Below are 15,717 nucleotides of genomic sequence, written 5' to 3' on the forward strand. Positions count from 1 at the left end.
TGCAAGAAGAACTAAACAATTTCTCTTACTGAAGTATATGGTACCAAATGGTTTGTTTTCCCATTGCACAAAAAATATGAAATAATGCAGTCAATTTATTTTAAAAATGCAGTAAAATGTATAGGCTTAATTGAGCAAAATGCTTAAATACATTATTGAACTAGGGCTTAAATTGTGGAGGCTGCTGTATTTATACTGAATGGTCATAATCTGCTGCCTTTGGAGGACTGCTTGTTTTAGTAGCATGGAAGAAGACTTTACATAACTAACTTAGCATGAAGAAATTTTTCCAGTGTTGTATAGCAATATTATAGCTTTGGGAATAGAAATGAGCAAAGTCACATATAGGTGGCCAGGCCATGAGGTCCCTTGAAAGGTGCCATGAAGTGTGAGCAGGTAAGGCAGGCTCAGGCTTGTCCCTACCTGGAGGAATCCCGACCCCTACTGCTCAGCCCATGTTGGAAGGTAAGCGCTGCAATAAGTAAATTAGTTTTTAAAATTGAATACCACTCAATTCACAAAAGTGATAGAAGGTGCCTTGAGTCCAGTAATGGGCGCCTCAGGTACAGAAAAGTTTAGAACTGCTGGCCTAGATTCTGAATAACAGGATCCACAATTTTACACAGTAAGATAAAAACGTTAACCAGTTTAAAATAAATGTAATGGAAGTGTTTCCACAATGCATTCATCACTCTACCATGAAAGCATTAGTCTCTCATATTAATGAAAGAGCTTTGTTAACAGCTGAAACCTAAGCATAGAGCTGAGTGTCATGTCAATGTGTTTTTAACATGGAAAATACATTCAGTGATACTCAGTTGCATGAGACGTGAATTTTTGTCTTGGATCAAGCTTTTACTTATGAAGGTTTATATCTCAGGACAGTTGGCTAAGAAGTGAGATTAAGTAGTTAACTGAGAATTTGGTCCTGCTTGCTTAGAAGAGCAGAGGGAGGTTTGCCCTGGAGCAGTAACAGTTGAATGGCCAGTGCTGTGTATTGCTGCAAGCAAGCAATGTTCTTAACATGCTTCAGGAGGTAGAAGAAGCAACCAGACTTCCACAGAACAGAAAAATCTCATTTTAATATTCTGACACTAATACTCTCTTCCTCTAGAAAAAAACTTCTTTCACACAGAACCACTGTGCAGGAAATCAGCTCCAAGTTAGATAAAGTAACTAGAAAGAGAACATTGACTACTTGCTTCCAGTTCTGTTGTACTTGAATAGAAGTAAAAAGTTAAAATAAGGCTAAGAAAAACAATTTGCTTGGCAGCAGGAGAATCCCATTACAGAGAATTCCAAAGAGGTAGGACATCATGTTGAAGAATATTCCAATCAGTCTTCATTATTTTACAACTGAAATGGCTTTACGGGAGTGGGGGGAGAAAGCAAAAAGAAAAATCTATGCTGTCAAGTGATGTAGTACTACTTCAGCTGCCTCCTTCAGGATACAGGCTGGGGTGGTTCTCCTACTCCACCAGCCAGTTGATAAACAGCCAGGCTCACTTCATGTGCAAGAGCATCTGCATTCTCCTATGGACAATTAAAAAGAGTATTTTACACTGTGCTGTAAATATTGCTCATTTAATCTAGACTCTGTCTAATACTGATAGTTTGGAGTCCATTCTTTTTTACATGAATGAAGTACTAAAGGCACCACATTTTAGCCTTTCTATTTTTTAGCCACATTTACTCATAGAAAAGATAGTAATTTGGAATTGCCAAAGAAAATTGGCATCATTTGGTCTGAAAAAAGTCATATATAAGTCTAGTTTCAAGACCCACCTGTACCCTTACTACTTATTACAGCAAGTCAGTTGTATGGATTTAGCAGGGTTGATTTATGTTGTCATGGAGGACAAGACCAAGGTTTATTTCAAATATACCCCCACGCAGTCAGATGAGAACGTTCAGTCATTGATGGCTTGATCCTAAATAAAACCATAGTGGCCTTGTCAAAGCGATAGGTGTAGAGATGATTTTCTTACTAACATTACATGAAGTAACTTCCCAAGTACTTTTAACCTACTGTAAAGAAAGTGGTCAACACCAAGCCAGCACTTGATGAACTAGTGTTAAAACCACTATGGAAATACTTAAAAGGAAAAAGGTTCCAACTCACCTACACTCCTTCTCATCACATATTCCTAACTCTCTGTCACCAATATAAATACACTTCTCCCATCACACTGGGCCTGACAAGAGTTCTCAGAGAACTGCAGTGCTTGAACAAAAGGTTTGCTGCATGTAGAAATGGTTTCTGCTCTGACCTGTGTGTCTGCTTCAGCATAGACTCTAACCACATCTTCAGTTCCAGATGGGCGGACAAAAGCTCGTGATAATCTATACTTCTTTACAAGGTCATCAATTTTTTCTTGTAGTCCTGGAGGTGAGATTGCACATCTTTCAGCATCTGCTGTGTCAATAACTCGTCTGTCTGCAACCTGTGATAAGGGGACAACATACCAATGTGAGCCTTGATATGAAATTCTAATTTGTGATATTAGTACATCAGTTATCCAAGTTTCAGGAAGTGGAGGTCCATCCTCCACTTCCAAACCTGTCCTCAATACATCCTAGCCAACTAACAGTATTTATATTGTATTGTCATACAAGTCTCATTTCCAGGCAGAAAGACTTCTATGTAGGGTGACCATATGTCCTTGAATTTCAGAGGCTGTATCAACATCCCAGCCATTGGAGAAAACTGAAGTAAAAGTCTGAGATTGGCATGACCCCCAACCCACATATGCCTGGCTCCTGACTCAGGAGCCAGACTTGTGCAGGCAGGTTTGTGCCAATCCGGGACTTTCGGTTCAACTTTCTCCATGGAGCCCAGTCAATGGGCTGCTCTGCTCCCTGGTCAGACTGCTGGGCTGCAAGCTGAGTTGCCTGTGCAGTAGAACTGGTGTGGGGGGAGGGGAAGAAGAGGAGGAGCTGCCCCACTCCTGGAAGCAGCTGCTGGAAGGGTTGGGCAGGCTGCCCTCTGGTATCTCCCATCCCAGATTTCCCTCAAATTATTATGGTCACCCTACTTCTATGTAGAGGATGAAGCCTCTTCAGCCAGCAATGCTAAAGTATCACTAACCTTAACTTTGAGCTGCCGGTTTGGAAGGTCTGTGTAGATATCATCCCACTCTTGCACTGTAAGACCTTTCAGAGCCAAGATTGCTTCAATCACTAACATGTCTGATATAGCATCACCAACTGTCTAGGCATGTGAAGAAAACAAAGGAGACCTCAGTGACAGTGAGAAAAATCCAGGGTATTTTGTTGAACAGCCGAACATCAACCTTAAAGAATGAAAAATAAACATACAACCCCAAAACCTAGGGAGCAATTAAAATGTAGGCTTACTGATTCACTGTCACAAATGTGCTCTATTACTACTTTTTACCATAAGCAACAGCCAGAGGAGCACCCAGTATGCTTTGCCAGAATGTTAGCAGCCTCCTTGCAGTAGAACCCCAATAGCTGTCACAAGAGGCCAGACTGAACAAAAACAGGTTTCAGTTCCCTCCCCACCCTGGCTATGGCATCAGGGTTCCAATGAAAGGATAATTGGGACTTTGATCTCTAAAGAGGAAGCATTACCTCCAGTTGAGCAAGATACTCATGCTCCATCCCATTCAGACCTTACCCTCTGGGCTAAGACTGCCAACAAGGATTCCCATGATGATCTAGCTACAAGAACTAGTGCATTCCATTTCCTCCCCTCACCAAAGCTAGTGAATAGCCATCAAATGAAAATTACTTTTGGCCGAATCTGAGCAAGCTAGTAACAAAAAGGTGAATGAAACACAAGATTCCACATCCCATTACCTGTCTACCAAGCCATCCAAACCTCTTCCTTTTTCTTAGTTTCAAACTAGGAAGGACATGACAAAATAAAAACATTTTGCCTTTGTACATCTGACATAATTCAAAATGGAACAATTACAAATATGCCTCCTTCCTGGTGCAAACTTGGGAAAATGGCATGTAAAGGATAATGTTGTGTCACCATTGCTGCCTGCTCAGCAAAAGGTTTAAAATAGGCCATCCATTTTCCAATTTTGCCGCCGTGGGCTGCCTTCTTGTTCAAGATGATCTATAAACTCCAACCTACAACTTATCAAGTACTCGACACAAGACTGCTGTTATCCCCTTCACAATCTACATCTCCAAGTTTTACCTGATTAATCAAGTCAATGGTGTTTTCAAACATCTTTGCAGCTTCCCTTTTTTGATTATCTTTTCCCTCTTTTGCCAAATGTCTTATTTTCTCTTCAGCAGCTTTGCTAAATAAGACCTAGAATAAGAGATATGGTGATAAGATATGTAAATGATTGATAGGACATCTCAAGAACAACACGGTATTGCAACAGTAGAGGGAGAAAAAGGATCTTGTGTTATGTTGTCTAAACCAAGTAAATGTTATGAGTTTCAATTCCATGACCTCTCATATTTATAACACTCAACAGTTAGTGGCAAAGAGAAAAAGGGCATGCAAGGAAGCTACCTCCTCTCAAGCTAAGTTGGTAGTTATGTTTTCATACAGGCTAACATCTTACGATGATCCATGTTGGAGTACTCACTGTGCCATGCCCATTTGCTTCGAAGTAAACACCAATGTCAAACTCCTGGGCCTTGTGATGCAAATGCTTAACTCCTGTTTTGACACAATGAACAGGTACCTGCAAGCACAGAGCAGAAAGCATACACAGAGTAGTTTATTCATTTGTCCTTAATTAAAGTGTGATCCTATTGCCCCCTGCTTAAGGACCTGAAAAAATTGTTCATAAAAACGGTATTCCTTCATGCTGGTTTTTTTATGATTTAGTCTTAAAATTAGGTGATGGCACATTACAGAAATAGATGTGTTCCTGGATTTTCAGGTGACCCTAATCTGATTTGTTTCCCTTTTCTGGCTACGAGCAATATCCCACCTCCCAGATCTGTGCCTGATCCACTGAATACACCAGAACTTTGTTGTTCAGAAAAAGATTAAGATTCACTATTGAACAGGACGTTACAGAGTGGTAGCCCAAAGTTCTGCCAAAAAGTTCTGTTCAGGAAGGAAACAAAAGACTGGGTTATCTGGAGAGCTTGCCCAACAAGTGACTAAGTTAAAATCAGAACCATAAATATTCCTTTTCAGGCACAAACAAAACTGTCTCCAAGGTAATTAGGCCTTTGCTATTCCCCTTTGCTGCTGCAGTATATTGAGCTCTTTCAATACTGCAGAACTCTAGGCTCCCAACCAACCTAGATAGATGTACAATGAGACTGTTTTCATTTTAAGAAGTAAAGGGATGTACTGCTTGCAAGCATGTATTGAGCAATCTGTTGTAACTGCTTCTTGTATTCACTCCTATTCCTCAACAAATGAAGCTAAACCATGGTATCTTAACAATGGAGGTCATCTACTCTGGCTAAATTTCCACTTACCACAGGAAGGGAACAGATATTCAGAAGAGTGGATTCAGCTAAAGCTCAGTATATCCCACCAACTTTAAAACAATATACAGTGTTCATACCCTAAATATGGTCAGAACTGTTACAGGATTTCTGTTCTCACTTGCAATTCTTCCTTTTAAAAAAAAGCCAAAAAATATTGGCTTGACCTGACATTTTCTTGTATTTCATTTATTACTACAACTTTAAGAGTTAGTGATATTTACACATTTACCTGATGTCCAACATGTAAAAGTACAGAGCAATTATGGAGGATACAGTGAGAAAAGATGACTAGGTACCTTCATAGTTTCTTCAAGATAACGTGTAGAATTCCCATTAGCATACGCTGTTTGCACCACTCCCATCATTAATTTTTGTCCTACCTGGGCAAACCAAAAATAAAATTCTTATGGCCAGACAAGTAAGTTCTCACAAAATCACAGAACAGATGAGAAAGCTAAAGCAAGCTTTAAGGTGGGAAGAAGAAAGAAACACTTGCTTTTCTGGAAGTTTTTCTACATAGATTATTCTTTCCTTTTCCAGAGCATTTCCACATTTGGAAATCAGATGATACTGGCTCAGAAGATGTAGGGCTTTTGAATAGTTTTCTTCACCTTTATGAATCTGGTAGGGGCGAGCTGTAATTGCAAGCACTTGTCACTAGATAATATTTCTGTGGTACTGGGAAAAATGAGTTGACATCTCAGCTCAGCTCAGCTTGAAGAAACAGAAACTAATTGGTTTCCATCACAGCAGGGCAGTCTCAGAGACACAAAAGGCAGGGTTGGGATTCCAAAAAAGCTGCTCTTTCTACCTCAGGCAAATAGGCTTTGAAATAGTTACACTGACAGACCCACAGCACAATGTTCAATGGGAATACTAGAAAGCTTTGTGAACACAGGTTCAGACACATTAAATGGTCTGAGTTTCCGCAGAGGGAGTTGCAGGGTAGACATGCAGAGTTCATCGGAAAGAGAAATGAAGGATTGGGCCCTAAAATTTAACTTTAGTCAAACCAAAGCTACGGGGGTTGGAAGCTCCACTGATTACCAACTGAGGCATTCACTTTTTCAATTCCTAGCAAATGCTTCCAGGTCAGGATATCAGTGCTATGTTTTCTAGTTTCCAATTTAAAGCCAGCCCCTTTGTCTTGTAAAAATTAAGTTGCTTCCTTTTGCTACATCAACTGATGCAGAGGTCATCTTTGTTTAAACTTGATTTCATCTTTATGCAGATTTAGTAAATACTTGCATGTACTAAACCAAGTATTTACTAGATTTAGTAAATACTTGCTGCGCACATGCATGTACAAACGTGCATGCACGCACGCGCGCGCACACACACACACACACACACACCCCCCCCCCCCTCACTGGGAGAGATATAGATTTGATGATCTGGCAAATCAAAACAACCTAATTTTCTTTACAGGTGAAAGTTACCTTGACAAGACTTTCTTTAAGGAAAATGCTGATTAATGTTGCTATTTTATCTCCATCAATAAGATGAAAATGACCAGCAGCATCAGTATAGTAATAGACAATTCTGTCTGCATCTCCATCAAATGAGCAGCATCTTTCATTAGGTTTCATTTCTAGTCCTAATGCAAACATGGTTACAAATGTATGTATTAGATGTGGAATGGGATGCAAAGCCTTAATTAATCCTAACTTATGTGTACTTAAAGTATTGAGGAGATTAGTTCTATAAAGACATATTAAAACAGTGATTCTTAGTCTGCATGCTATGGCATTCTGGGGTGCCTTGAGATCCTTTCACAAGTGCTGCAGGGTGCTATACAATATTAGCACCATTAGGTGTGCAAACATGATTCACTAGCTAAATCCAGAGATTTGAAATAGAAATCCACAATGTCAAAAGCAGTTTGCTCTGTTGAGGTCTTTCTGAGTTCTTTGCAGCAGCAAAAATTGCTCTGTTGTTCTTCTGTAGTCAAAAAAAGAATGAAAACTAAGAGTTGGCATTTTTGAGGGGTGCCCCAAGTCTAAAAAAGTTGAGAACCACTGCATTACACCATGAAAAAGTAACTAGTCTCAGAGACATATTACCAAAGCAGGAAGTTGCTTATTCTACAGAATCCCATTCTGAAGTCTTCCAGTACAGGAAGCTACTTTGATGGCAATTGTGAAGAAAAGCATGTGTTAATTTCAAACTGAACAACAAATTGAAACTTTGGCCTTATAAAGATTTACAGTGCTATGTCTCCTTAAAGTTGCTAACTTACTAACAATATATGGTGTGTGATTTGAGAGCTACTCCTAATGGACAGGTCACAGTATATCATGTTGGTAATGCACATCAATTATAGCACCAAAAATAAAACCCTGTCTTATTAAATGCCCGCTTCCTCAAAACATGCTTAGTCACCAGAGCGTACTTGCAAAGCTGCATGACCTATTGATACAAGTCAGAGACATCTAATTCTCCCTCAGCGATTCACAGAAGTGAGTTAATGTCTGCAAAAATGAGAAAAATAAGCCCTACCTATGGGTGGAAGTTCAAAAGCAGAAAAAACTAGGAAGCAGCTAAGTGACTTCAGTCAAAGCCATGCTGCACTAGAAACAACCTCTCTCTCATCACGTCTGATTTTAAAACCTGAGTGGAACAAACACACAGTACTGCATTTGTATCCATGGACCTTCATGTGTTTCACTTCCAAATACAACCCCCCTCTACCTGAACAGTTTAACTCACCAGCATTTGCTCACAGAGCTTATATTATTACACATACACACACACACACACACACACACACACACAGCAGAAGCCTTGGCCTTGCCAAGACCAACATGGCCTTGATACATCACTGTCTCAAGGGTGGATGGATCTTTACTTTCTAATGTCTTCCTTCTTTTCTCCTTGAGGCCTACTTGAGCCCTGTTCTTATTTCTCCCTGCTTCTGCCTTGCCCCGCCCCAAGCATGCCCCATGTCCTTTCCTTTACACACAGATCTCTCTCTCCTAATGTATCAAACACTTGAAACCTTTGACCCTTAATTCCACCAACAGTGCTGTTATGTAAGCCCTTAGATACAGTGTTTTCTCTAACATTCCCCACACTACTGACTAGATGGCCTTATCCCGATCATCCTTTAAAAGCCCACCTTTAAAAGCCCACAGAAAGACTCTACCAACTATCCCAGTTCTGGTGTTCTCAACATGCATCCAGACAACTAAAAATAATGAAAATAATTTGCTTTGTTTGGGGCTTCAGGCAATAACTATTCTAGGGCTCAAACCAGGTTGTGAGACAAATGTACTTTGTTCATGCTGTAAATTGTTAAAGTAGCAATGTAATAAAGAGCTCACAAAGTAATCTCACCTATTTCTAGGGAAGTCATACACTGCTGTGTTTTCACATCAAGTCCTAGGTTGTCAAAGATATGGCTGAGGAAGCTGCTTCACCCTCTAGAATACAGACTGTTATGGCTGACTACATACCCAGGGGAGGTTTCTGATGCACTTTCACAAAGTCTGCACCACACAGATGATTGAGTTTCTCTTTGCTTCCATCATTGTATATGTGAATTGACAGTTGCTGTGGGAGGTTATGTTCCATTTCTTTTAGTTTCAGGGCTCCTATGCCATTTGCACAGTCTACCTTCAGACACCTTTGACTATCTCCAGAGTTGGAAGCCTTCAGATATAAGAGGAAAGGAAGATGGCAGTAACATAAATTATAATATTCTGGATAATAAACTGAACTTCCTGCATATTCCCTGCAAAAAGACAAGCAGGTTTGTTCTAAGTGCTCCATTTTTGGACCAGTAAACAAAAGATAGCCAGGTTGTACATTTAAATTAATGCAAGTAAAAATCACTTTGGGAGAAATCTAACTGCCTTTACCTGTTTGATCAGCTCTACAAAAGCTTTGGACAGTTTGTTATAATAACCTTCCAGGGTTGCCTTTCCATAGCGCCCTTGAGTGTTTTGACAGCAAACCATATAATGCAGCTGTGGTGTTGTTAGCAGGCCATAATCTGACAGAGAATAAGTCACAATATTCAAGCAATAAAGTAGAAAATCCATTCCTCTTAAGAGACAAACAGTATTTACTACTATATATTACAGAAAAATACCCTGTAAGAAACCCATTTAAAACTTTCTTTATGTAGAGAAGAATCCACTTACATTAAAGTGACACACTTGTTCCAAACAAAAACCACTATAAGCAGAAATAGAAATGGTATCTGGGCTACAACAATGGGTCTATACTAGAGTCTCACACTCATGTAAGAGTTTCAAATATAAAACTTAAATTCATAGACTAGCATACCATGATATTGGCCTTGTAGAGCACAGATGCCATCTATCACTGATTGTGATAGTTTCTCACTGCTGGGCCTGAAAAACAGTAAATGATAGTCAGCATCATGTTATAAACTACTATGCATACTAATCATGTTATAAAATACTATGCATAAATACCAACATAGGCTCTGCTTCTATAAGAATTTCTACAGGTAGAGGATTTCACCCTCTTAACAAATCTCACTGAAGGGTCATCCCTCCCTATGACATGAAAGGAGAGACTTAGATATTGTGCAGCCAGCATAGCGTTATGAATACCAATGGACTCAGTAATGCTTACTGATGTCAAAAGGAGTCCTTCAGTTGTCTTCAATGGGCACTAGGTTAGGTCTAAAAAGCACATTTGTGAGTATGAAGGGACAATTTTTTCAGTATGTTTTAGCAACCTTGAAATGAAAAATTCATAAAAAGTGTTTAAAGAATCTTGAGCTCTGAACGTAGAAGTTCCAGCAAAAATAAGTGCCCAGGAATGGAATTTTAGAAGTTCAATAAAAGCAGTGTATGGCTACGGCATTTTACAATTACCTGGTGTCTCTCCCAATAAACACTGAGGCCTGTTGGTGCAGGTTTACTGCTTCTTTTTGGCAAATCTCAGCCAGCACACTCTGTACTTCATGCTCTTCTGCATTTGCCAGGTGCGTAGCATACTCCTCCCAGGAAGGGTTCAACATTTCTCCAAGAGGATCCACCAACTTAACACCATTGTCTTCCTTAGAAGAAAATAAATGCACAATGTTGAAGAAGAAAAGTGAAATAAAATGTCTTTAAAGATGACTGATGACAGATGACTGACACAGTTACATGGCTTTATTTACATCTTTCATTTATCTTTCATACAGGTTTAATTTAGTGTCCAAATAAAGCTACATCAAGCCCAAATAAGTAATATAATCAGAATATTAATCAACACCAAATAAGTAATATAATCAGAATATAAATCATCCATTTTTTCAGGCAGCTTTATAAAATGTTCAATTGCTATCAAAGTGATACACTTGGTGACTCCTTAACCCAGCTGAGTTGCAAGGGCTCCAATACCATGCTTATAATTTTTTTTAAAGCAAATATTGACAGGGTTTGCTATTCCTCCAGGATGTTCCCAGTCTTCATAAGGCCCTGCTCTGTTGTACCAGTTCTTCTTCCAGATCGAAAGGGGAAAAAATCCACTATGTACACAGGCAGCACAAGAGTTTGTGTGGGGAAGTAATGTGAAGTATACAAGTAGCCCCACTTCCTTCAGTGGGACTAATCATGTTTAAATTAAGCGTTTTGTTTGCAGAATCTGAGTGGAACTGCTACCTATCCCAATCAGATGCAGGAGTTTGATTCTCATTTAGCTGACTCTCCTTTTTAAATCACGCTTATCCTCAGAAACATTTATGCTTACTTCAGGGTTGTGAGATGCTGTCACCATGACTCCAATAGTAGATTTGGTCTGCTTGGATCTCAGCACTGCCAGCAAGCCCATGCGATACATGACATGATCGAGCTGTTCCGCCTTGGTACGAAAGCCAGCAGTTCCATACTGAAGGGAGAGTCCAGCAGGTTTCAGGTGTAATGCAGAGCACTTTCCAACGGCCTCAAAATCCATTTCTACAAAAAGGAAACAGGCCAGACCCGAGGAGCAGCAGCTAAAGCACCAGCACAAATTTTGCATATTACAGTTGACTCCTAGGCCCACCATTACTTTGAGCTGACTGGTCCAAAGCGAGCAATGAAAATGGCTTGGGGGGTGGGAGACATGACTTATGAGAAGCGGTTGAGGGAACTGGGTTTATTCAGTCTGCAGAAAAGAAGACTGAGGGGGGATTTTATACCAGACTTTAACTACCTGAAGGGGGATTCCAAAGAGGATGGAGCTAGGCTGTTCTCAGCGGTGGCAGATGACAGAACAAGGAACAATGGTCTCAAGTTGCAGCAAGGGAGGTTTAAGCTGGATATCAGAAAAACTTTTGCACAAGGAGGCTAGTGAAACACTGGAACAGGTTACCATAAAGGTGGTGGTAGAATCTCCATCCCTGCAGGTTTTCAAAACCTGGCTTGACAAAGCTTTTGTTGGAATGATCTAGTTGGGGCTGGTCCTGCTTTGGGCAGGGGGTTGGATTAGATAACTTCCTGAGGTCCCTTCCTGCCCTCATTTTCTATGATTCTATGAATTCCTAGAGATAACAGAGACAGAAACACATGAAACTGAACATGCAGCATTTGTATGGGAAAGCTGCACTTTGTAGCCAAATTTGCTTCCTTGAGGAAGGATTTTTCAATAGCTACTCAAAGCCTTGAGCATTTCCCCTGTTGTGGGGCATCTAATTTGGGTTAGGGCAGGTGGGTGCAAGGCATCCGGGTGTCTTTCCCTCTCTTTGCTGAACTGTGCAGCTTTCTGAAGAGGTCAGACAGAGCTCTGATAGAGATGAGCTGTGGTAGCCCGAGGGACTACCCGGGGGGGGAGGGGGGACACAACTCTGACCCCTTGAATCTGAGACTCATGCTACAGTGGGGGGCACCCCCCGCCAACACACCCAGGCGAGCGCCCCCGGGCTGCCTGGCGACCCGTGGGGCAGCGCAGGCGGGGAGGAGGGAGGGCCCCCGGAGCCTCCAGCAGGTCCCCGGCCCGCCCGAGCACCGGGCCCCCCCACGGCAGCCGGCGCCATCGCCCCCAGGCCCGCCCCTGCGCACCTGCCCGCGCCCTCCAACACCAGCCGACGTGGCCCCCAGCGCCGCTGCCTGAACCAACACCTTCCTTCCGGGGTCCGCCTCTTCCCGCCTCAGCCAATCACAGCGCGTCTTCCCCCCACCACAGCCTGTCAGGGTTTCAGCTCTTCTGTGACGTCACTTGCCCGTGGCTCCCTCCAGGCCGGGCTGAGCGGGAGGTGGGGCCGGGAGCACGGGCAGGGGTGGGAGGGGCGATTGGCGTCGCTCCCGGCACCCCAGAGGGGAGTCGTCGTGGAAGGGCTGGCCCAAGAGTTGCCCTTTGCCGCTGGGGAGGCCTCTCAGCCGCTTGATTTGGAAAGCCAAAAACAGTTTGAGGACACTTCCCTGAGCTCCTGGGGTGTTCTGCACACCTGGCATTGGCAAGTGTGTTGAACAGCCTTGGCTCTATCTTCTCTGAGGACAGTGGAAAAACTAGCTTAGCTGGCAGCTCGGAGCTGATCCCAGCCCCCTCTCCCCACTGCTGCCTGTACTGGGTGTGGTTCAGCGTGGCCAGCCTATCATGATTCAGACATGGAAAGAAATCTAGTCACCCAGCAGAGCACAAGCCCCAGATCGATTGTGGGCGCTCACGAGTTGTGCTCACATAGGCTTCACTGTCCTGAATCCTGAGCCTGTTAGTCGTGGCTGTGTTTGCAAAAGTCTGAGTGTTGTTACTCATTTATGTATAAGCCTACTGTTTCCAAAAGCCAAATAAAGCCTTGAAGGTTTAAAATAAAACCTTGAAGAGCTATTGCTGTTACAGGGCTGTAACAGGTTGTAGCAAGGTTGTACAACAGGGTTGTAGCCGCGCTGGTCTAAGGACATAGGCAGGGCAAGGTTCTTTGAGTAGATGTGATATATTTTATTAGACCAATTGAGTAGTTGGAAAAGATCTTGGCAAGCTTTCAGGTGCAGTCACCCTTCTTCAGGCCTAGGGAGCCTCTGCTGATCTCTCTGTGTAGACCGGATGTACATTATGTGGGGTCTTATGGGGTCACATAAGACCCCCGTCAGTCTTATGTGGGGCTCAGCTGCTGCGTCGTCTGAAGCATCCGTCAGGAGACTTGCTCAGTCTTGGTTTGCAGACGAGGTGCAGGATCCCTGGTTCCTGTTCCAATGGTAGCAATTTCTTTGCATTCAGATAAAGACTCCAAGTGCCATTGCTGTTACAGTGCGCACACTTGCTGTCTAACAGTGCCATCTAGTGAATATCTTGGCTGATCCAGCAACTCTGAAGTTGTAGTGTTTAGGCTTGTGGTTCTCAACCTATTTGCCATAGCGGGCCTCACTTGCAACTCTCAATGTTACATGGGCCGAACCCATGCTTACTTCCTATATATCCATTTAACAGGATGTCATACGGGCTGCAGCACTATGCTGACTGGGCTGCATCCAGCCCATGGGCCACAGCTTGAGCACCAGTACTTTGCGTATTAGCAGAGCGCTAAGCACACAAAATGCTAGTTTATTTAACGTTCTGACAACAGCCTCTAGTAGACAGAGTTCTTCTTAAACTCATCATGCTTACTGAACCTCCCCTTGCAATCATTTCCTTGGTTTTGCCCAAACTTGGGTCAGTTAAAAAAAAAAAATCTCTTTTGGGCGTTGCAGTTCAGTGGACTGTAAATATGTATTTTTCCTGCTAAGTTTAACAAAAAAACCAAGGTTTAAACATGGGTAATTCAAAACTTTGAATTTTCCAAGGAAGGTCCATTTCAGTGACAGAATTTTTGTATTATGCTTTAGTTTTCAGCCGATCACTTACATTAGCAGTAGCGTTCAAAAAATCACGTGGTACCACACAATGATCTGTTACATACAGGGTACTTAACTAAGGAACCAGGGTTTAACTAAATATGAATCTATTTCAGGGCACCTCAAACAACACCCAGGGTTCAAATTATGGCTGAACCCCCCCATAAGAGACGAGAGCCTCCCTTTCCCTCCCCCCCCCATAAGATTTGAAAATCATAACCTGGTATTAGCACCACTGTCCAGCAGATAGTGCTTAGGGATCATTAAAGTACAATTAACCCTTAAATGGAACATGAAATACGAACACAGACAACTCAGTGTCCTAAAATCAAAGTTTAACTTTATTAGTACGAGTTTCTTAGCAGTTTCTATATTCAGAGACAAAAAAGTTAGTAGAAAAATCTCACCCAACCCCAGATGTTACTTTGCTCAACAGAAAAGACAGCCACTCGGTTCCTGAAGCAAAGTGTATGTCGTTGGTTGGGATGGTCCAGACAGGTGTTGAAGGCTGGATTTATGATGACAATGATGACAACAACGACACAGACTTAACTTTCTTGCTGCACCTTTTATGCTTTTCCTTAACTTCACTCCTTTGATGGCGCCTGCCTTTCAGCTTGGTCTCTTTGCAGTCAACATATTGTTCATATTTTATCCTGTCAGCATACTCCTTTGTTCAACAGACCCATCATGAGCATGCCTCTTAATTTGGGCTTTTTCCTATGTCTTACTTTGGGCATTGTCCATTGGTCTTCCTTATCACCTTTTATTAACATATCCAATCATTTCATCCCTCTGATTCATCCAGTTAGTGCTAAATTCAGTTAATTTGAGCTGGTAACAAAACTATCACTATGTTGTGTTAGAAAAGCTTCTCATAGCGATAGAAAAGGTAAGAAACATTCATGTGAGCAAACTCAAGGCCATAACCTCCTTGCAAGAGGCAAGGCCAGCTGATATTGCAGAAAAGTTCAGATAACAAAGAGGCTATACAGAACTTAAGCAATGATTAAATAAGCCTAAATGTAAAAAAAACAACTTTAAACAATACTGTAATTCACCACTCTGTAAACAGGTGCAACTTTAAAGCATAAAATATGACAAGCTATGCCCTAACACTGGGGGGGGCTCCAATTTTATTAGGGCAACATGATGGACAGCCCAATTTTTTTTGCAGACCCTGAGTCAGTGTAATGTGAACCCTGATAACACCTGATCTTGATTAGTGGATTCTCCTGGAGAAGCCTCCTGGAAACCCTCGATTTCTTTTTGCATACAGCTTCTGGAAGAAGGACCAGATCTTGCCTGTGTTGGTGATCAGTGTGATTTCGGCTCTCTCCCATGACCTCCCTGGAACAATCCCGCTCTTCTAACTTAGCTGGAACATGCCACTTTCTTTGGAAATAAAAAATCTCTCTTTTATACACTTTTTTTGAGCTTGACCTTTTCTGAAACCATGACACAGCATTAACCCACGTGTGCAGCCGAATTCTGGTGCCGTTCA

General features: G+C 41.9%; 1 protein-coding gene across 1 annotated transcript; it reads right to left on the minus strand.

Moving 5' to 3' along the window:
• Positions 1 to 1,062: 1,062 nt before the first annotated feature.
• On the minus strand, positions 1,063 to 12,547 carry PGM3 (phosphoglucomutase 3). Its single transcript, XM_059731597.1, has 13 exons — positions 12,444 to 12,547; positions 11,155 to 11,360; positions 10,293 to 10,477; positions 9,733 to 9,800; positions 9,303 to 9,436; positions 8,898 to 9,093; positions 6,882 to 7,039; positions 5,735 to 5,822; positions 4,578 to 4,672; positions 4,175 to 4,291; positions 3,089 to 3,211; positions 2,271 to 2,444; positions 1,063 to 1,533 (listed from the first exon to the last, which is right to left on the minus strand). The coding sequence occupies exons 2-13, from the start codon at positions 11,356 to 11,358 to the stop codon at positions 1,444 to 1,446; spliced, it is 1,632 nt and encodes a 543-aa protein (XP_059587580.1). The 5' UTR covers positions 11,359 to 11,360; positions 12,444 to 12,547; the 3' UTR covers positions 1,063 to 1,443.
• Positions 12,548 to 15,717: the final 3,170 nt, after the last annotated feature.

This window comes from Alligator mississippiensis, chromosome 1, assembly GCF_030867095.1.
Source record: "Alligator mississippiensis isolate rAllMis1 chromosome 1, rAllMis1, whole genome shotgun sequence".
In the NCBI taxonomy this organism is placed as follows: domain Eukaryota; kingdom Metazoa; phylum Chordata; order Crocodylia; family Alligatoridae; genus Alligator; species Alligator mississippiensis.

What these genes read in the sequence shown, in the direction of transcription:
- PGM3 (XM_059731597.1), bottom strand. Translation starts at nt 11,358, where the DNA reads ATGGATTTTGAGGCCGTTGGAAAGTGCTCTGCATTACACCTGAAACCT. An exon ending in TTAAAGAAAGTCTTGTCAAG is followed by an intron (nt 5,823 to 6,881) that starts GTAACTTTCACC and finishes TGGTTTGCCCAG; the next exon opens with GTAGGACAAAAATTAATGAT. An exon ending in AAGCAAATGGGCATGGCACA is followed by an intron (nt 4,292 to 4,577) that starts GTGAGTACTCCA and finishes CTCTTATTCTAG; the next exon opens with GTCTTATTTAGCAAAGCTGC.